This window comes from Aquarana catesbeiana, linkage group LG04 (genome assembly GCF_042186555.1).
Source record: "Aquarana catesbeiana isolate 2022-GZ linkage group LG04, ASM4218655v1, whole genome shotgun sequence".
NCBI lineage: Eukaryota > Metazoa > Chordata > Amphibia > Anura > Ranidae > Aquarana > Aquarana catesbeiana.
Genome location: NC_133327.1, coordinates 303436908 through 303462210, shown reverse-complemented (window position 1 = coordinate 303462210; position 25303 = coordinate 303436908). Strand labels below are relative to the sequence as shown.

The window sequence follows — 25303 nt, the reverse complement described above, 5'->3', positions numbered from 1 at the left end:
CTTCAGCCCTGTAAGTATAGGCATATGTGACTCTAGTATGCAGTTTCTGTAACTTCAATAATCCATTCCATAGATTTTTTTTTTTTTTTAATGCATTGTAAATGCCCTGCTCCTCAAGCTCACAGGTGACACTGGGCATACAATTGTATTGAAATAGGTACCCTTTTTGATATGTAGTACTCTGCTAGGATGTCCAATTTTGTTTTTTAAAGGTTTAATATAGCTAATAAAGTCAAATCTGGTTTATGACCTTATCTGAACTATGGGTGTTTCAAATAAAATTCTTGGCACAGCTGTTGTCAAATTTATATCAGGACTTCCTCATTAGAGATGTGGTCATTGCCTGAAGAGTCTTGAAGAAATGCAAAATGCATGCATTTTTGCCAGCATCCAGGATTAATTCTTTGTGTAAAGCTTAAAGATTTTAACATTTATAAACCGCTTTCTCATTATATTCAGATCTGTAACTATTGTTCCAATCTGGTAAACAACCTCTCATCAACATATTAGATAGACTTTGAAGTAACCCTTAGGCTGCATGTATTAAAATACTCAATCTGGGCTGGATCTCTGCTAGGAGCTGTCATAAAAAAAATAACTCATGGAAAAATGCTAATTTTGATGTGTAATTATGCGCATTTATGCACACATGCCAGTAAGCTCCTCTTCGAACATAGATTTGGGGCATTTTTTTTTGCTCCTGAACACTATTTTAAATTATGAATCCAAATGTCACCATGTGTATAGACACATTCGCTGAAACAGAACTGCGTTCAGTGGCATAAAAAAATTGCAGGTAAATGCAGTTTGTTTTTCTGTCCATGTGCATAAAGCCTTAGACTCTAGAGTTTTAAAATTGCATCATCTTTTTAGACCCTAAACTTGATGTTTGAAATTCATAAGGAAAAGGCTGTTAGACATTATAGTTATCTCATTTTACTAAAACTGGCGCACACAGGTACAACTGTGCGTAGTAACCAACAGGGTGGATATAAATCAATGATATTTTTTTTAACCACTTAAGGACTGAGCCTCTTTTTGACACTTGTTTACAAGTTAATAATTTTTTCATGCAAGAAAATTACTTGGAACCCCCTTTCAGACACCCTAGAGAATTTTTCAGACACCCCAGAGAATTAAATGGCGGTCATTGCAATACTTTGTCACATCGTATTTACAAGCACAATTTTTTTGGAATAAATACACTTTTTTGACTTAAAAAATAAGACAGCCATTAAGTTAGCCCAACTTTTTTTATATTGTGAAAGATAATGTTACACAGAGTAAATTGATACCCAACATGTTATGCTTCAAAATTGCGCCTGCTCATGAAGTGGCGACAAACTTTGATCCTTAAAAATCTCCATAGGCGACGTTTAAAAAAATTTCTACAGGTTACATGTTTAGAGTTACAGAGGAGGTCCTAGAATTATTTCTCTCGCTCCAACGATCGCAGCGATACCTCATGTGCAGTTTTAACAGTTTACATATGCGGGCACAGCTTACGTATGCGTTCACTTCTGCGCGCAAACTTGGCGGGATGGGGTGCTTTAAATTTATTTATTGATTTATTTATTTTTTTTACACTGTCCTTTTCAAAAACAATTTGGGTCACTTTTATGTAAACCTCCCTTGTAATAGAAAAAAAAAGCCTGACAGACCTTTTACATGTGAGATCTGGGGTCAAGAAGACCTCAGATCTTACATTTACACTAAAATGCAATTTAAAAAAAAGACCATTGGGCGGAATGACGTTTGACGTCACTTTTTCCTCACTCTGCTTCATGCCTGTTAGGGGGAAGAATGCGATCGTCTCCGCTGCTACCAACGGCTCCGTTAAGTAGCGGCGATGACTGGAATGTGGTGGAAGGGGGACCTCTCCCGCCGCCGATTAAAAGTGATCTCGTGGGGAATCCACCACAGAGACCACTTTTATCTGAAAGCCAGCCGCTCGCCGTTGAAAATACCAGGGTTTATGGCAGCTACCTGCTGCCATAACAACGGTATTTAGCTTCAAAGTACCAACGTACAGTGGCGCCGATTTGCGCTAAGTGGTTAAAAAAAACCTTTAAAAAAAATCAGATTTTTTATTTTTATCAAATTTATTTTAATAACTTGCTTTTAAATCTATCTAAAGATGAGGGGGCGTGGCCTGCTGCGGACTAGGATGGCTGCCTGAAGTCCGAGCTCCGCTCCACGGCCTGGATTCCAGCAACTCCTAGCTACCATCCTTCCCGCTGCTCACACTACATCAGCGGGGAAGGACTGGGGAAACCCTCGGGCACTCCGATGCAGCGGTACAAACCGCCAAACCCCCGCCGTCTCACTGACTACTATCCGACGGCCGCCGCTATGCAGAAGGCCCAAGATGGCGCCGATGGAAGCGACGGCACCCGCTCCAACAACACAGAGGGCCTGCCTGCCACCTCCTTAACACTCCCTCTCCATGGCACTGTGACCACAGCAACAGACAGGGACAGCATGGACACACTCTCCCCTCCAGAGGATTCCCCAGGAGGACTGCAGCAAGACAGAGGTAAGAGGCTGGCTACCTCCCCTGCACATTCCCCAAACAAAGAACCACATGCAAAGAAGCAGCTGTGGTCCCATATTGTTGCAGGGTCACACAGCGCCCAAAATACTCCCTCCCTGGCTGCTATACCTGTCACTGAAAACACAGTGTCTGAAGTAATGCTAAAATCTATGCTTCTCACATTGCAGCAAGATCTGCATAGAGAGCTCCAAATGTCACTATCTCAGATGCATGATAAAATAGACTGCCTAGAAGAACGCACAGATGCCCTTGAAGAAAATCTACAAGATTACTCTAAGGCACACAATGAACTGTTAGATGCTCATGAGCACCACGCGGAAGAAATTCACCGTATCAAAATGAAAATGGCGGATTTGGAAGACCGCTCTAGGCGGAATAACATCAAATTCCGGGGCATCCCTGAATCGGTTAAACCGAACGAAATAACCCCTTACTTGCAACAACTTATCTCAGCCCTACTCCCACGCCTCAACGCCCGCGACACTTTAATTGACCGTGCCCACAGAATTGCTAAACCGTCACACCTCCCTGACGATATCCCCAGAAACATCTTGGCACGTATACATTTCTTCCATGTGAAGGAACAAGTCCTCTCCGCCGCCAGATCCGTGACACCCCTGCCAGCCCCTTACAACAACGTCAAGTTATTCACTGACCTGTCACCGGCTACAATGGAGATGCGCAGAGCATTCGCCCCAGTGACTTCCATACTCCAACAAAGAAAAATAACCTACAAATGGGGCTTCCCTACGAAATTGCTGGTCACTCACCAACAAAAGATAGTGCCTATTCTCTCCCCGAAGGATGGCTACAAAAAACTCACCAATTGGGGCTTTCTCCCCATTGCCCCCAGAGAAGCGGAACAACCTACTCTTTCCTACAAGCCATCTGACTCCAGAAATATGGCGAATAAAGCTCCCAAAAAGACCTAACTTTGATTCAAGCCCAGATCCCCAGATCTACGTATATCCAGCCTGGGCGCCGCATCTAGTTCTTTTCCTCACCACCCCTCAGGTTTACAGTTGTGCTACGCACAAGTTTCTTTTTTTTGTCTAAGTATTTTTTTTCTCTGTTCTTTCCTCTTGATTACAGCATAGATCAATTGACATTGACTATAATTGTTTTCTAGAACTGTAGATTGTTTGTATTTCGCAACTGACTTTGGTAAAATAATTGTACTATATACAGCATTTAAGTATCTACTGTGTAATTACTCTCACCAACAGTAGGTGGGGTCTCTCTCCCTCTGCCCAAGCCCTCATAGCCACAATATCAACATGACACTCTCGATTACCTCCCTCAATGTTAAAGGCCTAAACTCACCATTTAAACGCAATCTCTTATGGAAAGAAGCATTACAACAGCGGGCAGACATAATCTGTGCCCAAGAAACGCACTTTGCAAAACTCAAACAACCCCAATGTAGTCACAAAAAATATCCCCATTGCTTCTTCGCAAGTGCCCCTAAAAAAAAGAGAGGAGTAATGATTGCCATAAACGCAGCAATAAATTTCAAGCTTCATCACTGTGAAAGTGACGAAGACGGCAGATTCTTAATCCTATCAGCCACATTTGACAACAACCCCCTCACTGTAGTCAACGTATATGCCCCCAATACTGCACACAAAAGATTCTACGCCAACCTCTTTGCCAAGTTGGCCCCTTACAGATCTTCCCCACTGGTAATTTGTGGAGATTTTAATGAAGTAATTAACCCTACCCTTGATACTTCCAACCCTGCGAGAAATAGGCCCTCAGCAATATCAAATATCCTCAAAAAAGAAGATCTTTATGACATATGGAGGTGCATGCACGATGAGGAGAGAGACTACACCTACTTTTCCCCCCCACACCAATCCTACTCCCGTATTGACCTATTCATCACAGATAAACACCTATTACAAGCTATCACAACATCTACTATAGGCACTATAACATGGTCTGATCATGCTCCAGTCACGATCAAAATAGCATCCCCCTCCCAAACCAATAGACACACGGTCTGGAGACTAAACACCTCCCTCCTCAACAACCCCTCCTTTGAGGCTCAAATACAATCCGAGATCGATAACTATTTCCAACAAAATGTCAATTCTGTAAATGACTGTGCTATTGTTTGGAATGCTCACAAAGCTTGTCTACGAGGTCTTTTCATCAAACTTGGAGCCCAGGCTAAAAAACAACACTCCTCTATAACAGAATCCCTCCTGAAACAAATCCGATCTCTTGAAACTTTAAACAAGAGATCCCCCACTAATACAACCTCCTCAGAACTAAAAAAGCTCAGATCCCAACTCAGCAGTCATCTCCACCAAAAATTTGATTACTTTATCAAACGACTACGACTTCAGATATACTCATCGGCCAATAAATCAGGAGCATTTATGGCCAAACAATTCAAAAAACAACTTTCTAATAAAAAAATCTCATTTATCACAAACTCCCAGGGCAAGCGCTTGTCCAACCCGCTAGATATTGCCAACGAATTTGGTAATTTTTATAACAAACTTTACAACCTTACGAAAACAGACCCCCATCCCACACCCACCCAACATGACATAAAGAACTTTTTATCTTCTATCTCCCTCCCCTCGATCTCCCCAAAACAACTAGACTCTCTCACGACTCCCTTTTCACAAACCGAAATTCAAAAAGTAATAAACAACCTACCTCTACACAAAGCGCCGGGACCCGACGGACTACCCAGCGAATATTATAAACGATTCGCCCAACATCTAGTCCCCCACCTATGCGACATGTATAACCAATTTGCTACTACAGGCATAATCCCTAGGGAATCTCTCGAGGCCCTAGTGGTTACCATCCCCAAACCAGGTAAACCCCCAGACAACCCAGCCAACTACAGACCAATTTCACTCCTCAACACAGACACCAAAATTTACGCCAAACTGTTAGCACAACGCCTCTCCACCATCATCCCCCAAATTATTCACCCTGACCAGGTAGGATTTGTACCTGGCAGGCAAGCCTCAGACGGTACCAGACGTTTCATTGACCTTATCCAGTGGACAGAACATAATCGAACGCCTTCTCTCTTCCTATCTTTGGACGCAGAGAAGGCGTTCGATAGAGTATACTGGCCGTATATGGAAGCAGTACTCCGAAAATTTGGACTATCGGGCACCTTCCTCTCTGCAATACTAGCTCTGTACACCCACCCATCTGCGCGCATTTGGACATCAGGGGTTGTCTCCAGCCCATTTCAAATCACTAATGGCACGAGACAGGGGTGCCCACTATCCCCCCTAATTTTCGCCATGATAATGGAGCCCCTAGCACAATTTATTAGATCTGACACAGCGATTACAGGTATAACAATCGGACAGACCGATCATAAAATCGGTCTATACGCAGATGACGTGATCATTGCTCTAACAAATCCAATATTGTCCCTCCCTGCAGTCCAACTAATCCTTGACAAATTTAGCGCAGTATCAATGTACAAACTAAACCACAGTAAATCCCTAATGCTTAACCTTGGCCTTGACTCTCTAACCTTAAACTCCATTACCACTAGCTCCCCCTTTGCTTGGGCCTCCAACTCCTCTCTCCCATACTTGGGTATCCAATTAACTTTCCCAAGCCGAATGTTACTAAGAATTAACTTTGAAGACCTCCTGGACAAGCTTACTCAACTAGCGAAGGACCTGGGTAGGGTTCCAGCTTCCTGGGCTGGTAGGATAGCTCAGACAAAAATGTATCTACTTCCCCATGTCCTATATTTTTTCCGTACATTACCTCTCCCTCTAACGCAAAATCAAATAAAAAAAATCCAAGGAATCATCAACGGCTTCACTTGGCAACAAAAGAGACCTAGAATAAAAAAAGGCATACTCACAACTCCAGTTCAACACGGAGGACTGGGTGTCCCAGATATTCAAGCCTACCACCGAGCAACTATCCTGGACCAGCTGAAAACTTGGTGGTCAGACAAACACCACACAACCTGGAAACAAATCGAAACCAACCTACTACCCACGGATCCTAAAAACTTCCTAGCCGCACTCTGGCTCAACCCCCATCCCAAAAGATACCCTCTTGACACTATTACATCCGCCACAAGAATTTGGACTTCAATACTTCAAATCAAAGGAGGGATATCAAAGGACACTTTGACAGCAATACCCACTGAGGCATTACACCTCGTTTCCCCGGACCTACCTCTATCAGATTGGACAAAAGTCGGCATCACCCATTTAGGTATGCTCTTTTCGTCATCAACCCTCCTCTCATTTGAGCAATTAAAGCAAAAATACGGACTATCCAAACACACGTTCTTCCTCTACCTAAGGATTAGATCTAGCCTGTCAAAAATTTCCTGGACAACCTCAGACGATGTCTCACTCCCAATACTCAAATTCTACAATATAGCTATACCCACGTCCAAAGGAATCTCGTTTATGTACAAGCTACTCACCAAACCAACTACTAACCATCTGGCGTCTTCCGTACAGTACTGGTCCTCACTATCAGACCAACCGGTTTCAGATACACAATGGCTAAAGGCCCTCACATTGCCCTTACGCCTGTCGCACTGCATTAATCACTGGGAAGCAACACAGAAACTTTTTCACAAATGGTACTTCACCCCAGAAAGGTTGGCGAAAATCTACCCGAACACCTCCCCGATCTGTTGGAGGGGATGTACTCACATTGGATCTCTCTCACACATATGGTGGGAATGCCAATCAGTTAAAAATTTCTGGAGACAAATACACAACCTAATTGAAGCTATGTGTGGTACATCCCAATCTTTGTCCCCGCTTGACCTACTCCTAGGACTCTCAATCCCAACGATGCCCACCCATCAGCAAACAATACTCACACATATTCTCATTGCCGCAAGACTAACAATCGCAAGAAAATGGAAATCAACAGACCCGCCAGCTCTTAAAGATACCATCAACATACTTAACCAACACTTTCAGATGGAATTCTCTTTTGCCAAAGCCAATATGTCCATCAAACGCTTTAACAGAAACTGGCACCCTTGGATTCTGGACTCTAGAAGCACACCACTGTCGTAATAGTCCAGCCTCTAAGAGGCCAGCTTATATACCACCTCCCCTATCTTATTACAACCTCTCGGACACTTTACTAAAACATGTTATATAGGTTACAATGTCACACCGTGATATAGGTTATACACAGGTGTTCCCCCCACTCAATACTTAACCTATTATTACAGGAATACTTTACGCTACCATAGTTATTTGTAGTATATTTGTTTACTTACTGTTCTTCGATTATTTTTGCCTTAGACCAATCAAAACTACACTTAATAAGCTCTTCTCTCACTGCCGTTTATGTACACACTAAGACGCCAGGGTATGCCCAATTGGCGATGTTTCTGTATTTTTCTTTTTCTCATTTTAAAAATACAATAAAAAACTTTAAATATAAAAAAAAAAAAAAAATCTATCTAAAGATAGTTTTCTATTTAAGATACATTAATAATTTTGTTTATTCAGCATGAAATGGAGCTTGGTTATGTAGCATGAGGCTGTATATAATGCAATATTTAAATTTTTGGTAAACTCATTCAATGAATCTAAGCTCTGCAAGCTGAGATAACATGCACTGCATTGATGCAGTTCAGAAATATTCCTTTATTCCATTGTTTTGCAAATCTATGTACACTACAAACTATATGAATTGGTTCTGATATCGTCGTTTTACTAACCTGACAGCTTACAGTACCTGACCTCGAGAATGTGTTTCCAGTACGATCCCATCATGCCCCGGGACTGTGATGTCATATGGGGCAGGGTCACTGGGTGGCATCACCCGATGACCACGCCACATGCCTATATAAGTCATCACGCACCGCTCACACAGCATTACAGCGGGAGAGAGTGTCGTGTCAACCACGGAAGAGAAGGAACAAGACGGCGGAGAAGACCGGGCCACCGCTATCAAAAGAGTGGCAAAAGAGCAGAAGATAGTGGGGGAGCCCGGGAGAAGAGGCCGGAGAGAGCGGAGAAGTCGGAAGAAGACCCCCGAAGTTATTATTTATTATTATTATTATTATACAGGATTTATATAGCGCCGACAGTTTACGCAGCGCTTTACAACATTAGGGCAGACGGTACAATACAATTCAATACAGGAGGAATCAGAGGACCCTGCTCGTTAGAGCTTACAATCTAGGAGGTAGGGTCCAGTTATACAGAAGGGTAATAGCTGTGGGGGATGAGCTAATGGAGAAAATAATGCAGTTGTTAGATGGAGGCAGGATAGGCTTCTCTGAAGAGGAAAGTTTTTTCAGGGATCGCCTAAAAGTGGATAAATTTGGAGACAGTCTGACAGATTGGGGTAGGGAATTCCAGAGGATGGGCGAGGCTCGGGAGAAGTCCTGGAGGCGGATATGGGAGGAGGTGATGAGGGAGCTATAGAGCAGGAGGTCTTGGGAGGAACGGAGATGGCGATTAGGTTGGTATTTTGAGACTAGGTTAGTGATGTAGCTGGGGGCAGAGTTGTGGATGGCTTTGTAACTTATTGTTAGTATTTTGAATTTAATTCGTTGGGCGAGTGGTAGCCAATGGAGGGATTGGCAGAGAGGGGTAGCATACACTGAGCGGTTTGTAAGGTGGATGAGTCTGGCAGCAGCATTCATGATGGACTGAAGGGGGGATAGTCTATTTAAAGGTAAGCCAATGAGGAGTGAGTTGCAGTAGTCAAGGCGAAAGATAACCAAGGAGTGAATCAGGAGCTTTGTGGTTTTTCATTGGTTAGAAAGGGACGTAGTTTAGAGATGTTGCGGAGGTTGAGGCGGCAAGCTTTAGAAAGTGATTGGATGTTGGGCTGAAAGGAGAGTTCAGAGTCCAGGATAACACCTAGCACCCTGACATGTGGGGACGGGTGGATGATTTTGCCATTGCTCTTGACAGAGAAGTCAGGGGAAGAGGCACGTGGGGGAGGAAATATTATAAGCTCTGTTTTGGACAAGTTGAGTTTGAGGAAGTGGTGTGACATCCATACAGATATGTCGGTTAGTAAGTTAGTGATGCGTGAGGAGACTGATGGAGTGAGTTGAGGGGTGGAGAGATAGATTTGTGTGTCATCGGCATAGAAATGATATTGAAAGCCGTGAGAGGCTATCAGCTGACCCAGGGAAGAGGTGTAGATTGAAAATAAGAGGTCCAAGAACAGAACCTTGGGGGACCCCGACAGAGAAGGGAAGAGAAGTGGAGGTAGTAGAATTGTAAGTGACACTGAAGGTTGGGATAAGTAGGATGAGAGCCACTGAAGAGCACAGTCACGGAGAACGAGGGAGTAAAGTTTTTTGAGGAGGAAAGGGTGGTCAACCATGTCAAAAGCAGCTGAAAGATCCAGAAGTAGGAGTACAGAATAGTGTCCGTTGGTTTTTGCAGGTCGTAGGTCATTTGTGAGTTTTAAAAGAGCAGTTTCTGTGGAGCGTTGAGGGCGAAATCCACATTGAAGGGGATCAAGAAGGTTATTCTTAATGAGGTGGTCACTCGGTTGTAAACCAGGCGTTCAAGGAGTTTAGAGGAAAAGGGGAGCAAGGAGATAGGGCGTAGGTTGTTAAGATTGGTAGGTTCCAAGGATGGCTTTTTAAGTATGGGGGTGACCAGTGCATGTTTTAGAGCATTGGGGAAGATGCCAGAGGTGAGGGAGAGATTGAAGATGTGGGTTAGAGAGTGTAGGATGGGGTCAGAAGGTGACCGTAGCATTTGAGAGGGAATAGGGTTCAGGGGACAGGTGGTTAGGTGGGCGATAGAAAGGAGTTTAGCAACCTCGTCTGTAGTAGCAGATTTGAATAGGGGGAGTGTCAGTTGTACCTGTTGACATGGGGTCTTAGCTGGGGGAGATACCTGTAGTGGAGGTTTCATCACGGATTGTATCAATCTTGTTTTTGAAGTGATTAGCGATTTCCTGGGCAGTGAGTAAGTCAGTGGGTGGAGGCGGTGGAGTACAAAGTAGAGAGTTGAAGGTAGAGAAGAGTTTACGGGGATTGGATGAGAAGGTGTTGATAAGAGTTGTAAAATAGGTTTGCTTGGCAGTGTGGATGAAAGAATAGTATATTTGGAGGGCAGATTTGTATTGGTTGAAGTTTTTGAGAGACTTAGTCTTGTGCCACAGACGCTCAAGAGCGCGACTACGTTTTTTGAGAATTTTAGTGTCATCTGTTTGCCAGGGTTGTAGGAGTTGAGGCCTGATTCTGCGTGTAGTGAGGGGAGCGAGCTTGTCCAGGGTGGAGGACAGGGATTTATTGTAGATGGACGTGGCTTGGTTGGGGCAAGACAGGGGAGAGATTTTGTCATAGAGGTGGTCAGTAGCAGAATAGAGGAGAGAGGAGTTGAAATTGCGAAAATTTCTACGGGTGATGGTTAGGCGATTGGAGGGAAAGGTGGTGGAAGACAGGGGGAGAGAGAAACTAATAAGGTGATGGTCGGAGAGAGGAAAAGGATTGTTTGAGAAGTTGCATGGATTGCATAGGTAGGAGAATACAAGGTCAAGGGTGTTGCCATCAGAGTGAGTAGAAGCCTGTACCCATTGCTTCAGGTCAAATGAAGAGGTTAGACTAAGAAGTTTAGAAGTAGCAGGAGTGTTTGTATTAGCAGGGATGTTGAAATCACCGAGAAGGATTGTGGGAAATTCCGAAGAGAGAAAGTAGAGTAGCCAGGCAGAAAACTCATCAAGGAAAGTCGATAGTGGTTCAGGGGGCCGGTAGATCACAGCAATTCTTAGGGAAGTAGGAGAGAATAGACGTATACAGTGGGCTTCGAATGATGAGAGGGAAAAAGAGGGAGGAGGGTGAATAACCTGGAAGGTGCTCTGGGGGGATAGGAGGAATCCCACTCCACCTCCCTTGCGTCCATTAGGCCTGGGGGAGTGAGTCCAGTGAAGGCCACCCTGGGATAGGGAAGCAGGAGAAGGGGTGTCATATTCGTGGAGCCAGGTTTCGGTGAGAGTATGTAGATTAAAAGAATTAGTGACAAAGAGGTCATGAACAGCAGTGAGTTTGTTGCAGACAGAGCGGGCATTCCAGAGGGCGCAGGAGAGAGGGAGGCTGGTGTTGGGAAGAAGAGGAATGGAGACTAAATTGTGTAGATTGCGACTACTGCCAGAGGGTGTAGGGTGATGGTGATGGGTGTGTTGGGCACAGTTAAATAAGGGAGGCCCAGGGTTTGGGGAAATATCTCCAGCGATTAGGAGAAGCAGAAGAGTAAGGGAGGTAATATGAGAATATGATTTGTATGAGGGGACATGCTTCAGTATCCTGGGGGGTATGTTAGCAAGTGAGCTTAGAGTTAGAAAAAGGTGATGAGTGCAGTAATAGGGGGAGGGGAGAAGTGAGAGTGATATGTACAGATTGTGTGGTGGATCAGAGGGATGTAGAAAAGAGAGCTTGAGGAGAGAGGCTGCAATTGTGAAGAGGGGGAGAGGTAAAGAGTGCATGTTTCAGAGAAGGTGAGATAATATGAAAATGAGGTCACCTGCGATCTGCTATGGTTTGCTTTGTGCAAATCGCTGAAGTGCAAGAGCAGAAGTGCCACTTATTTAAAGAACCCCACTTCTTTGGAAGACCCCCTGTATGTGCAGCCCCCTGTATGTTCCCCCGTAAAGAAAGCCTTGTTATATATTGTGTTGGGTGTGGATGGAATCTGGCAATTAATCAATTAGGAGGTGATATAAAGCACACAGCTAGCTGAGCAAAGCTTTCACATCACTATCAAAATTTCAGGAGGACCAAGAGGCCAAAATTGTAAAGATAAGGGAGCCCAAAATTTAGGTAAGACTTAATAGCAAAATAAACATTGAAATAATGTGAGCATGGCTACAGATGTAGTTGAGACAGCGGTGACAAACAGATTTACCAAAAATGTATATAAGCGGTCAGTCAATTTTCAGTTTGCAGGACATTGGAAATATAAACGCAGATTACCTGTGAAGAGAGAAGAAAATGTTCAGATGGATGGTGCAAGAGCAGAAGTGCCACTTATTTAAAGAACCCCACTTCTTTGGAAGACCCCCTGTATGTGCAGCCCCCTGAAGTTGGAAGAAGACCCCCTGGAGCTGACTAATTACTTTAAAAACCTGTGTAGTGTGTTTTTTTTTAATTGACCCTTTTCCCCCCAGGTGAATGGGTAGGGGTACGATGTACCCCATACTCATTCACATAGGGTGGGGGGGCTGGGATCTGGGGGCCCCCTTATTAAAGGGGGCTCCCAGATTCCCATAAGCCCTCCGCCCGCAGACCCCGACAACCAACGGCCAGGGTTGTCGGGAAGAAGCCCTTGTCCTCATCAACATGGGGACAAGGTGCTTTGGGGGGGCGCCCCCTGCCCCAAAGCGCCCACCCCCCCATGTTGAGGGCATGCGGCCTGGTACGGTTCAGGGGGGGGCACTCGCTCGTCCCCCACCCCCTTTTCTGACCGGCCGGGCTGCGTGCTCGGATAAGGGTCTGGTATGGATTCTGGGAGGGGGGACCCTCACGTTTTCCTTTCCCAATGAGCGAGCCAGCTCGGTGCTGGCTCCCACGACGGGGCTCGCAGGTGTCAAATCCCGCCGATAACAGCGGCGAGATTGACACAATATCGCGGTCACCTACTGTAATATTCTAAACAGGAAACCTTAATTTTGTTTGCAAATATTAAAGATTCTAACTAACAGCAAGTATAAGTCCTTACATTTAAAGAGCACCTGTCATTTCAGATCCATCATGGCAGCGCCTGTTAGTGGGCATCTACTTACCTGCTGCCGCCACATTCCTCACCTTGTAACTGCTGCATCGCCAGCCGTCCCATTAAAGTGAATGGGACTGTCGGTGAGTCAACAGAGGGTCAGGAGCTGCTGCGGGACAGATGACGGTTGCTTTTTAAAAATTGTTATTTAAATCGAGTTAATTTAAATCAAGCTTTTTTACTAGTGATTTAAATCATGATTTAGATCGACTTGATTTAAATCACATCCACCCTGTTAACCAATCAGCTTCTAACGTTAGCTTGTTCAATTAGGTTTTGTAAAAAGAAAAACCAAATAAAAAAAACTAGAAGCTGATTGGTTTCTATGCATAGCTGCACCAGATTTTGTGTGCACCAGTTTTGATAAATCTTCCCCATTGTATTATTGGGCCTCAAAACATTCTTTTCATAACTGCAAATATTTCACAGACAATAAAAGGATAAGTAAAATGTAATGTACCCGACGCGTTATCACGTCACGTGACTTCATCAGGGGCCCTGATGAAGTCATGTGACATGACACAATGCGTGGGGCCCCCCGTGACTGGAAGTGAGTATACACATCATTACATGTGTTTACGATTGTTTAATGTAAGAGGCTTTCCTATTTTAATAAAGTGTTGTATATACGGTTTTACACTATGGAAGGCTTGTTATGCTTTATTCTAACATGTTGCTGAGCAGATGCAGTGGAGGTATTAAGGGACCAAAGGGGTTCTTAAAGGTACCAGCACCCTATTACCCTGGGAATCTTTTTATATGGAAAGTGGAGATTACTGGAGTACATTTGAAACAGATTTACCACTAAAGGCCTATATTTGCCCTTTGAGGTGAGAGTTTCTGTCGCACTGAGGTGGAAGTGCACTGTGATGGTTATTACTACACACATTTTGATTTGTGAATTTAAGAAGGTGGCTGGTACTGTCACAGAACCCCGTTGCACTCCGCTTGAGTGTTTCCGTCAGTATACAGCCTCCTCCAGTCTGGATATCGGATATTACAGCCAAATGTACAACACTAGCTTATAGGAACGTGGAATGTTTGAATAAACTCACACAAATCTATACACCAGGAGGACACCCCCCCCCCCCCCCCTTTTTCTGATCAAATTACCCTAGCATTACAAACTGTAACCATAAACAGAATTAACATAGCTAATTAACTAGTCGCTTAAAGCAACCAAGGTGACTCCATGCCCACCTGACCATTGTTGTGATTAATCAGGATTTCACTACAGGTCAGACTTGTTGTCGCCGAGCTTCACGCAGTAGATAACACAGGACACCTTCACACAATAGCAGAAGCCCCCAGTAGCAGACGGACCGTTTCCAACAGTGTACAGAGGCCAATGTGATCAGCTCTTTCAATTAACGTGTAGTTCAGAATCAAATAAACCAGCAATAGTCTTTTGTATATTTCCTAAGATATATTGTGGATAAATATTACTGTTGCATTTTATGTAATCCAGGCCATTCTCAATGTCCATTAAATCGCTGTCCATCATTTTCTTGGTCACCCTGTACCCCTAATAGACACAGGTAACTTATACATAAGAGGTGCCTGGGGAGCTGAAACAATTGTTTCCCAACCTTTCCAAGAGATTCTGGGTTCCACCAGTCCCCTGCCCAAAATGACTCCCATCACAGGTACCCAGCGTGGATTTGATTTAACCCTTTCATGACTAAGCCTATTTTTTGAAATTTGGTGTTTAGTTAAAATCCGTATTTTTTTGCTAGAAAATGACTTAGAACCCCCAAACATTATATATATTTTTTTTAGCAGAGAATATAGAGAATAAAATGGCGATTGTTGCAATATTTTTTATCACACGGTATTTGTGCAGCGGTGTTTTAAACACAAATTTTTGGAAAAGTGACACTTTCATGAATTTAAAAAAATCCAAACAGTAAAGTTACCCCAATTTTTTTGTATAATGTGAAAGATGATGTTACGCCGAGTAAATAGATACCAAACATGTCACCCTTTATAATTGCACGCACTCGTGGAATGGCGACGAACTACGGTACCTATGAATTTCCATAGGCGACGTTTTAAAAAATTTTTACGGTTACCAGGTTTGAGCTACAGAGGAGGTCTAGGGCTAGAATTATTGCTCTCGCTCTGACGATCGCAGCGATACCTCACATGTGTGGTTTGAACACCGTTTACGGTGCGCGACTTCCGTATACTTTTTCTTCGCTGCGCGAGCTCGCGGGGACAGGGGCACTTTAAAATTTTTTTTTTTTTTATTTATTTTATTTATTTTTGTACTTTATATATTGTGTTTAAAAATTTTTTTTTTTTTTACTTTTATTGCTGTCACAAGCAATGTAAACATCCCTTGTGACAGTAATAGGTGGTGACAGGTACTCTTTATGGAGGGATGGGGGGTCTAAAAGAGGAGTTTATACACGGGTATACAATGGTACCGGTATGATGCCTGCAGCTGCGGGCATCATCCCGGTATAACCCCGGAAAGCCGAGTACGCATATCTGCGTACGGTCGGCGGGAAGGAGTTAAATCACTAGTAAAAAGCCTTGATTTAAATCAACTCAATTTAAATCAATCTCTATCCCACAGCGGCTCCTCCTTTGACCCGCTGTTGACTCACTGACAGTCCGATTCACTTTAATGGTGATGCGGTAGTGACACAACATGGTAAGGGACGCGGCGGCAGCAGGTGAGTGGATGCCCACTATCAGGCGCTGCCATGATGGATCTGAAATGACAGTTGCTCTTTAAATGCAAAGAGATTAGAATATTTGGGTCTGATCATAGATACAGCCTAGAAAAGGGTGTTATTGCCCCAGGCAAAGATCAGCGCCATAAAGGAACTGTTTCAGGTGGTCAAAGCAAAGAAGAATCCTTCTATTTGGTTTGCATGAGGTTGTTGGGAAAGATGGTGGCTTCATTCGAGGCCATTCCTTATGCTCACTTTCATTCAAGACTGCTGCAAAACCGTATCCTATCGGTTTGGAACAAGAAGGTCCAAGCTCTAGATTTCCCAATGCATCTGTATAAGAAAAAAGAGAGCACTCACATAGCCACATCCGTAATTGAGAGGGGAACAACAAAGAGAAGGGATACTAACTAGGTATCCCTGGATTGGACTTTAAAGGCATAAGAAACAATAGTGAAGTATGAAAAAATAACAATATTTATTGAAAGAATACACATGACATCAATAAAGCATTCGAGAATTAAAAATCATATAGCATGATACAAAATATACAGTGAGCCCTTGTGCATCGACGCGTTTCACCGTTAGGCTTCTTCAGGACGATTCAAGGTTTCAAAGATGGCAAAAGAAAGAATGTATCTCACTGTCTTGTAAGAGACTAAGCCCTATATGTTGATATCCAATAGTAGGAGTATATAAGAGTATCTGAGAAAAGGGCGACAATCCTGATGGTCTAAGTATATAGGTATTCGGAAAACGACAATCTTTTATCAGTGGATGAAAAATATTAGCCTGGTAATTTCCAGACAGGGGCAAAGAAGTGCCATCAAAATCGTCCAGAGCCGGTGGCCACGGTAGGAAGTACTAAAGCTTTCACGCCAAAGATGCCTGATTGCTGACGGCATATAAACTCCTACGCACCAGCAGATAATGTGGTCCATTTATAGTAATTACTGGAATAGACACATGATAAATAGCCCCTAGGAGATAGCCTTCCGCTGATCAGTGAACATAGCCCAAAACCTCATACTGCCTCCGCTGGTTTGCTTTCTTCCTATACTGTCCTGGTGCAAGCTTTTCCCTAGGTCAGCGAAGCACACGCACCTGGCCATCCATGTGATGTAAAGGAAAATATGATAACTCAGAACTGGCCACCGTCTTCCATTCCTCTGGGTTCCAGTTCTGATGCTCATATGCCCATTGTAGGCACTTTTTACTACGGTCATGGGTCTGCTACACAGCCCTATACAGAACAAACTGCGGTGCCCATTTTTTCTGCTTTCAACACATGAACTTCATGGATAATATGTTTATTTGCTGTCTAATATATCCCACCAACTTTCAGATGCCATTGTAATGAGCTAACCAATTTTACCCATTTAACCTGTCGGTGGTCATAAAGTTATGGCTGATCGGTGTATATAATATATAAAGATAAACCGTAATTTCCGTTTTACTTTGGGATATGTATAGCCCCAAATTGAAAAAAGTTTGGACATGTTACTGACCTGTTGCCATTAAACCTAACTGGCAAAATGTTCTTTCAGCTCTTCCTTAGTACTACTTTGGTAGCTTTTTGTTGCCCTTTTTTCTTAAAATGTCACGTTTTTTTTTTTTTTTTTGTTTAAACATTTGACATATTCTCTAGTTTTTATTCTGAATAAAATATGGGTTTGAGATTTGTAAATCATTGCATTCCGTTTTTAGGTAAATTTTTACATGGCATCCCAACTGTTTTGGAATTGTGTTTGTGTGTGTGTGTGTACTGTACATCTATCATTTTTTGTCAGAATAGATGAAGATGAATGCTTTTTTTTTGCCACAAGTAAGAGTCTAACACACCTGAAATACTCAAGACTAAAGACCCCAGCATAACTGAAAGATGCTGCCTACCCTGCACAAAACAGCCCACACACCTTATTACACACATCACCACACCTCCTTATGTCCTCTTTCAAAGACACCGTACTGTTATGCGGAAATAGAAGGTTTTATTCTGCTGTCAGTACAGATGTTATTGTAATATTTCCTTACACAAATGAGTGAGCAGGAACTGTTTTCAGGATGTTTAAAAAAAAAAAAAAAAAAAAGCAGGCTGGTGGTTGCTAGGGCAGCAAACGGGACAATTGATGGAGCCCAGCCCTGTATGTATTGAATCCAGCCAATAGCCATCAGCTAACCAAACCTGTTCCCTGCCTGATAGAGAGTGCTGCTTATTAACTGCTTCCAGGCACGTGATTTTTTGCATGTGGTTTTGGGCGCTCCTGCTGTTAATGGACACAGCGGGAGCCAATCAGCGGGTCCGGCGGGCGTGACCCGCCGATCATTCACAGGAGAGACGGATCAGCCATCTGCTGTGTAAACAAGGCAAACGGCGCATCTGTCAGGAAGGGAAAGAGATCTTGTGATTCAGCTAAGCTGAATCCCGGATCTCCCTATTCCGTCAGTGTGACACTACCCCACACAGTAAGCACCTCCCTAGGGAACATTTAACCCTTTGCCCCTGGTGTTAACCCCTTCCCTGCCAGGGTACTGCAGAGCTTTCTCTGTGAAAGTGAAATGCCACAGCCTGTGACTCACTGCTGTTAAAGTGGTAGTAAACCGCATGTGGTTAAAAAAAAAAAAAAAAAAATCGCAAGGCAGTGTCATAATGTGCTAGTATGCAGTCCTCCAGTGCCGCAGTGTCACCACTGAGAGGGCTGCCGTCTTGCCCTGGTCTTTCTTCCCGGTTCGCGGCCTCTGGCTACATTAGTGGCCGGGGGCGCGATAACGTCACTCGCGCGAGAGCTACCATTTATGGCACGGGCTCTGGAGGTCCGGCACTGTAAGCCAAACCTTCAGAGCACATGCGCCGGGGATGTCATTGGCTGCATGCATTCTGACTGTGCAAGTTTAGGAGATATTCACAGTACCTACAGGTAAGCCTCATTATAGGCTTACCTGTAGGTACAAGTGGTGTAACAGAGTTTACTACTTTTAAAGTGGTTGTAAACCCTCACATTAACCCAGTAAAGTCAACGTGCTCAGATGATGCACAGGTATGAAACAAATCTTCCTACATATGTTTTTACATGCATATCTGCTGTCTTCAACTTTATATACTGTTTAGAAAGTGCAGATTGTGTTCGAATTTTCTCTTCCTCATTCTGCACTGTGAGAGAGCAGGCTTGGATTACACTGGGAGACAGCTGATTGGAGGAAAGACACACCCCTTGCAGATAGGCAGAGACTTTCAGAGCTGTCCTGTGAGTAAAGCAGCTTTCTGTTAATTTATAGCCCCCTCCCTGACACAAATTCAGGCTGGTTTTATCTCATGTGTCAGAAGTTATCATGCTGATAACAGAAGAATGGAGCAAGAGAACGCCACGGGGCATAGTGCTTTAAAGAGAGATAATCGGGTTTACATCCACTTTACGCTGCAATCACAGATTTCCCCCTGCCCGTCTTAAAAAAACAAAAAAAACAAAAAACAAAATGCCACATGCAGACCTACAGCAGATGCCAAATCTCAACCAGAGGAAATCTATTGTGAAATAATTGCAAATGGAACCAGTGCTCAGCAGATAAAGGGGGGGGGGGTGGATTAAGCACAGCATGGCAGAGGTTGGGAATTGAGAGGATGAGCAGGTGGGGACTCACTCTGGAAGCAGTATGGGTACAGCTATTCTTGTCTCCTTGCTCAAACTTCATGCTGACTTGGGGAGAACAAGGGAACTGCTGGCACAGCCTGCTCCTCTCACCAAGTCCTGAAGTTGTTAACAGGCCAATAGGAAGCTCAGTAGCTCCTGCTATCTAGGAAATGCACAGTTCAGGACCAGTGCCAAGAGGTGCCAGTACTGGCATGTTATGGCACAAAAAAGGCCGGTATGTGTGTTCTCAGATATTCTGTACTGGCAGAGGTGTTTTTTTTTAAGAATGTTTTCTGGCCATGTTTATTCATCGCTGGAGAGAAAATATATAAAAAGATTGACCCCTACAATGCTTGTTAAAACCTGTTACAGCAACAATGCAATATCAATCTCTTCTGTATTCGGTTTCTCAGATTAGTCTGGTTAGGATACCTGTCTAAAAAGGCCAGACAAATCTGGACATGTGCCCCAGCAGATGCTAACACATGCTGCCTCAAGAGCAATTGTCTCTGTGTGCAGGCTCCTTGCTTTGCTTTGTGTTAGAAATCCACCTATTTCTCATCAGACTCCTCCACTGGTCTATGTTTTTTTGCAAAAAAAAAACTTTCTGGTTTTGCAAGGCACTGGTGGTGTAGCCATGGCCTCAGATACCCCATCACCATTGCCATCCAGGGGTTTCTTATCATCCAACTACAAGATCTTGCAAGATTTCACAAAATCTTATGGGATCACAGGGAACCTCTTCCTCTTGCCAACACCATGACAAGGTGTAAACAATAACAAACTGTGCCAAACCTCATATAGCGCATGTTTAAAAGCAGGTTTCGAGTGTGGGGGGAACAGACCAGGGTAGATTGGAGAAACGGAAGCGTAAAAAAGAGCATATTTTAGACATGCATTTCAGTTCTTCAGTGTGTTTTTTTTTTTTTTTTTTTTTTTTTTTTGAGGTGGGACGTATTCTTCACTTTAAGCATTTGGAGATACTGCAAGCTTACCAGAATGTGGATTCACGTGACCATGCTGTAAATACAGGACTATATTAATTTACAGTAACAACATTATTTAAACCATTGTATAAAATAACAATTTGCACACCTAAGCACTCTGGTTTGCAATGTATGTGCCCTGCATTATCAAATATTGTTTCTTGGTCATTTAATCAGAAAGTATTGATGCCATACAACCAGGCAACAAGCAATTTTTGGAGAGCTAGTTCATCCTTTGTATGTTGCTTAGCACAGGGTCCTGTAACATTTCTATGTAAAAAATTGAATTAATAGCGTACTGCTTATGTGAGAAATCATTTTTGAACTGAATAATCTAGGAGACTCCAGAGAAATATTAAACATTAGGGAACTGAAAAGTGCTGAGGATAAATGCAAGGGTTTACTGAATGCAAAATGAGGCCAAGGTTGAAAGACATATCAGAGGTTTTTAAGCACAGTAATTGGTCAAATTGTTTGTCTTGTACTTTCAAAGGGATTAGGAAACATAACACACGGATATTCTCAAACCACTCAACCCATTTTTCCAGCCAACTAGCTACGTTTGAAATACATAAATGTTAACTATTGTTCGAATACAAAAAAAAATCTCCTTTACATTCACCAGCTAGTCAACACAAAAAGAAATTCTAAATGAATAGAAGCACTTTTTAAATTTTTTTTTTTTATTGCATACATTTGCAAATATATGTGGAACCACGCTGCCACATCAAGTCATATCTGCTAAGTGTGGTCCCTAACCTCGTAACCTGGGACATCCTATATATTAATAAATAAACTGAGAGCATGCATGCATTGTAAGTAGCAGTCCAACTCCTCCAGGATGGCACATCAATGCGTGCCATTGCCAGAAGGTTTGCTGTGTCTCCCAGCACAGTCTCAAGAGCATGGAGGCGATTCCAGGAGACGGGTAGTTACTCTAGGAGAGCCAGACAGGACCATAGAAGGTCCTTAACCCATCAGCAGGACTAGTATCTGCTCATTTGTGCAAGGAGGAACAGGATGAGCACTGCCAGAGCCCTACAAAATGACCTCCAGCAGACCACTGGTGTGAATGCCTCTGACCAAACAATCAGAGACTTCATGAGGGTGGCCTGAGGGCCCGACATCCTCCAATGGGCCCTGTGCTCACTGCCCGGCACTGTGGAGCTCGATTGGCATCTGCCATTGAACACCAGAATTGGCAGATCCGCCACTGGCACCCTGTGCTTTTCACAGATGCGAGCAGGTTCACCCTGGGCACATACGTGAAAGAGTCTGGAGAAGCCATGGAGAACGTTGTGCTGCCTGTAACATCATTCAGCATGATTGAATTGGTGGTGGGTCAGTGATGGTCTGGGGGGGTATATCAATGGAGGGATGCACAGACCTCTACAGGCTAGACAATGGCACCCTGACTGCCATTAGTTATGGGGATGAAATCCTTGGATCCATTGTCAGACCCTATGTTGGTACAGTGGGTCCTGGGTGGGTGGGTGTGTGTGTGTGTAATAAAATAAATATTTATATATATATTTAAGGCTGCACTGATGGGTACCGATATGCTTCATGTTAATAGTGTTATTATTTCTAAGAGAATTCGTATCACCACAGAGTGGCGCTGTGGATATGGCGCATAAATAGTTAATGCCATGTCCCGATATTGGAGATCATTAGAAAATGGTTTGGAATGATGGACTTTATAGGCATAACACAAAGGATTAAAAAAGGATTTCAATATTTATTACAAAAAATGTGATTAAAAACATGTAATAGACTTACATATATTCACAAATAATACCTAGGAGCATATTACATACACCATCTACTTATTAAGGATATGTTAAAACAAGATGTTCAGTCATTGTACTTCAATCGTAACAGGTTTCATACTTAATATGTAGATGGTGTATTTAATATGCTCCTAGGTATTATTTTGTGAATATATGTAAGTCTATGTACATGTTTTTTAATCAAATTTTTTGTAATAAATATTATTATTAATATTTATTTTTGAATCTTAATTCTGCATAAAACATTTAACAGTGTAATTTCATGAGATAATTTTAAGATCGGACTTGGGGGCGGGGCAGTTTAGGGGTTGGGTGGGGCAAGTGGTGGCGAGTAACTCTTAAGGCCTGGCTAGTGGTTCAGGACTTGAAATTTTGAGGCCTGCATTGTACAGTGACATCAGTCCCTGCCCTCAAGGAGCTTACAAGTAGGCACTTGGTACCCACTTTTTTTGTACAGAGGAAAAGGTGGAGCCTAAAGAGGAAGGGGTGTGGTTTACAGATAGGGCAGGTCTTAAACAGAAAGGGGTGTGGCCTTAGCAGGAAGGGGTGGGTCATATTTAAATTAAGGGGTGCATGAGTTTAGTCAGGACTAGGGCAGCACAAAACCTAAATACACCACTGGCTTTGTGTCTGAATGGATACACAGAGCAGCGGTTCAGCTTGGGTATAAGAAAATGTATGTGTGGTACTTCCCCACTTCCACTATAGGTGAAATGATGTGTAACTATATATTTTAGCTGCTGCAGACACCTGGTAGTGTTCCCACATCTACTAGTTGAACGTATACTGTATATAGCGAATGGTGATGCGTTACTTATAGCTGAATAAAGTGTAATCCACGTCTCAAATATATCACTGTGTAACCACTGTGGTGATAAAACTAAAAATGCAATTGTGTAATTCTTTCCCATATATAATCTCGCACTATTTTATAAAGTGAATCAGCCGAATCATTCGTATAGTGCTAGAAAAAAACTTTGCAAACTTTGCAATTAAACCTGTGCCAAATGTATCAATAAACTGTGCACTGTGCAACATTGCATTATAGATATCTCTAGATAGATAGATCTATCTATCTATCTATCTATCTATCTATCTATCTAAATAAATGTGATATTAGAAGGAAGTATTTGGTGTAGTCTAATATTAAAGTTCATATAAATTCTAAGTTTTTTTGTTATTTTTTTTCCTGTCATCTTTGTGTGAATAATCAATAACCTTTGTGACCATGAATCCGCCACCTCTGTGCTCACAGAACTCTCACCTCCTTCAGGCTTGTAAAGCATGTAAATAAATCCTGCAAGTTGTTATATTCCTCCTATATCTCCTCTCCACTAGGGGCTCTCCTAGTTATCTGGTCCGAATGGCAGGTTATTTTTCCTCTAAAGTGATTTATAAAGTATTTAAGATCCTCCTCTTCTTGGGTCCCTCTTCAGTGTTCCTGGCCCCTCCCTCCTGTTGAGTGTGCCCCCACAGCAAGCAGCTTGCTATGGGGACACCCGAGCCACTGCTCCGTGTCTATTCAGACACAGAGCCTTGGCCCAGCCCCCACCCCCTTTCTCTTCTCATTGGTTGGCTGACTTTGACAGCAGCGGGATCCAATGGCGGGCAGCCGAGACACTCCGGCAACATCCCTGATCTAGAGGGACCTCAGGTAAGTATTAGGGGGGCTGAGGGGGCTGCTGCACAGACGTCTTTTTATCTTAATGCATAAAGATAAGATTACAATCACTTTAAGGATCCTTTTCTTGCCTCCGTTAGTTATACTTGCTCAGCATATAAGGGAATGCAAAAGAAATCCTGGTCTCAGTAGGTAAACTGCAGTTCCTTGTTCAGCCAAAAGTGGCGCTCTTGTCACATGTGTGGACAGTAGGTAGGTACTGAACCTCTCCCGGGCTGGGTCCCCTCTGTCATTGCACAGGAAGCACACACACACACATCTATTTCTGCTTCCTGTGCAGTGACAAAGGGGACCCAGCCGGGAAGTGGTTCAGCACTTACAAGTAACATTTATTTCCATGTTCATGGATCAATTGAAGGGAGCTCTCTGTATGTCGGGAATGGGATTGGTGCAAGTGTTTCTGCAGTACTGTTGTTTTTTTTTTTTTTTTTTCACCCGTTAAGGTTTGATAGCAGGAATATTCTCAAGATTTTATATGTCACAAAATAAAACAAAAATGCCTGACAATCTTTTATTTTTTTTAATGTGCGTAGCTTGGACTAGTAGTGTACAGTACCTTGAAGCATACACTTTTTAGAGTTTCTTATTTTAAAGAAGTGTCATTAATACTTTTGATCTATTAGGACATTTTGAGATTGTTATCAAAATATGTTCCCGGACCAAAAAAATAAAATGTGGACTCTTTTTGTAAATTCCTTTTGGTACTCTTGTCATTTCATATATGAATGAGTATAAGTGTTCATTCTGTATCTAATAATGGAATATCATTACAGTGTAAGGTCACAGTAAGACTAAAATCTCCAAATAATTGCATGCTGTAAATTGACAATTTAATTATACTGTGCACTTAAATGGGCTTGGAATTATATGTTTTATATATTTTATTTCTGTATTTTACAGCAAATAAACAGTGCTCTCAAGTATACATGTGGATTCGTATTAGTGTGTGCATGTCTCCTCCTGGTTGGGTAAGTAGTTCACGCCGAGAGTGATGTTCAGTAACCAGCCAGTTTATTACCATATACAGTACTATATTCATACTTGGCAAAAAGGATTGCCTAATGATCGGTAACTCCATATATCTGCTAGAGATGTTTTTCATTTTCATACATTTTTATTTTGAACTCCTCTAAATGTATAGTGCAGCAATTCAACACAAAATTATTGCACAATTGTTTAAACAATGTTTTATTACTTTATCATTACATTTGTTTGTGGTCGTTTTAATAAATGCTCTAATAGACACAAAATA

At 42.7% G+C, this 25303-nt stretch overlaps 1 protein-coding gene across 1 annotated transcript in view; it reads left to right on the top strand.

The window, feature by feature from the left end:
* The window catches only part of LMBRD1 (LMBR1 domain containing 1), a 393083-nt gene that overhangs the window by 160309 nt on the left and 207471 nt on the right, over positions 1 to 25303 (top strand). Inside the window, exon 5 of the mRNA XM_073626738.1 lies at positions 24952 to 25019. Within this exon, the coding sequence (XP_073482839.1) occupies positions 24952 to 25019 (68 nt within the window). The remainder of the gene's footprint in view (positions 1 to 24951; positions 25020 to 25303) is intronic.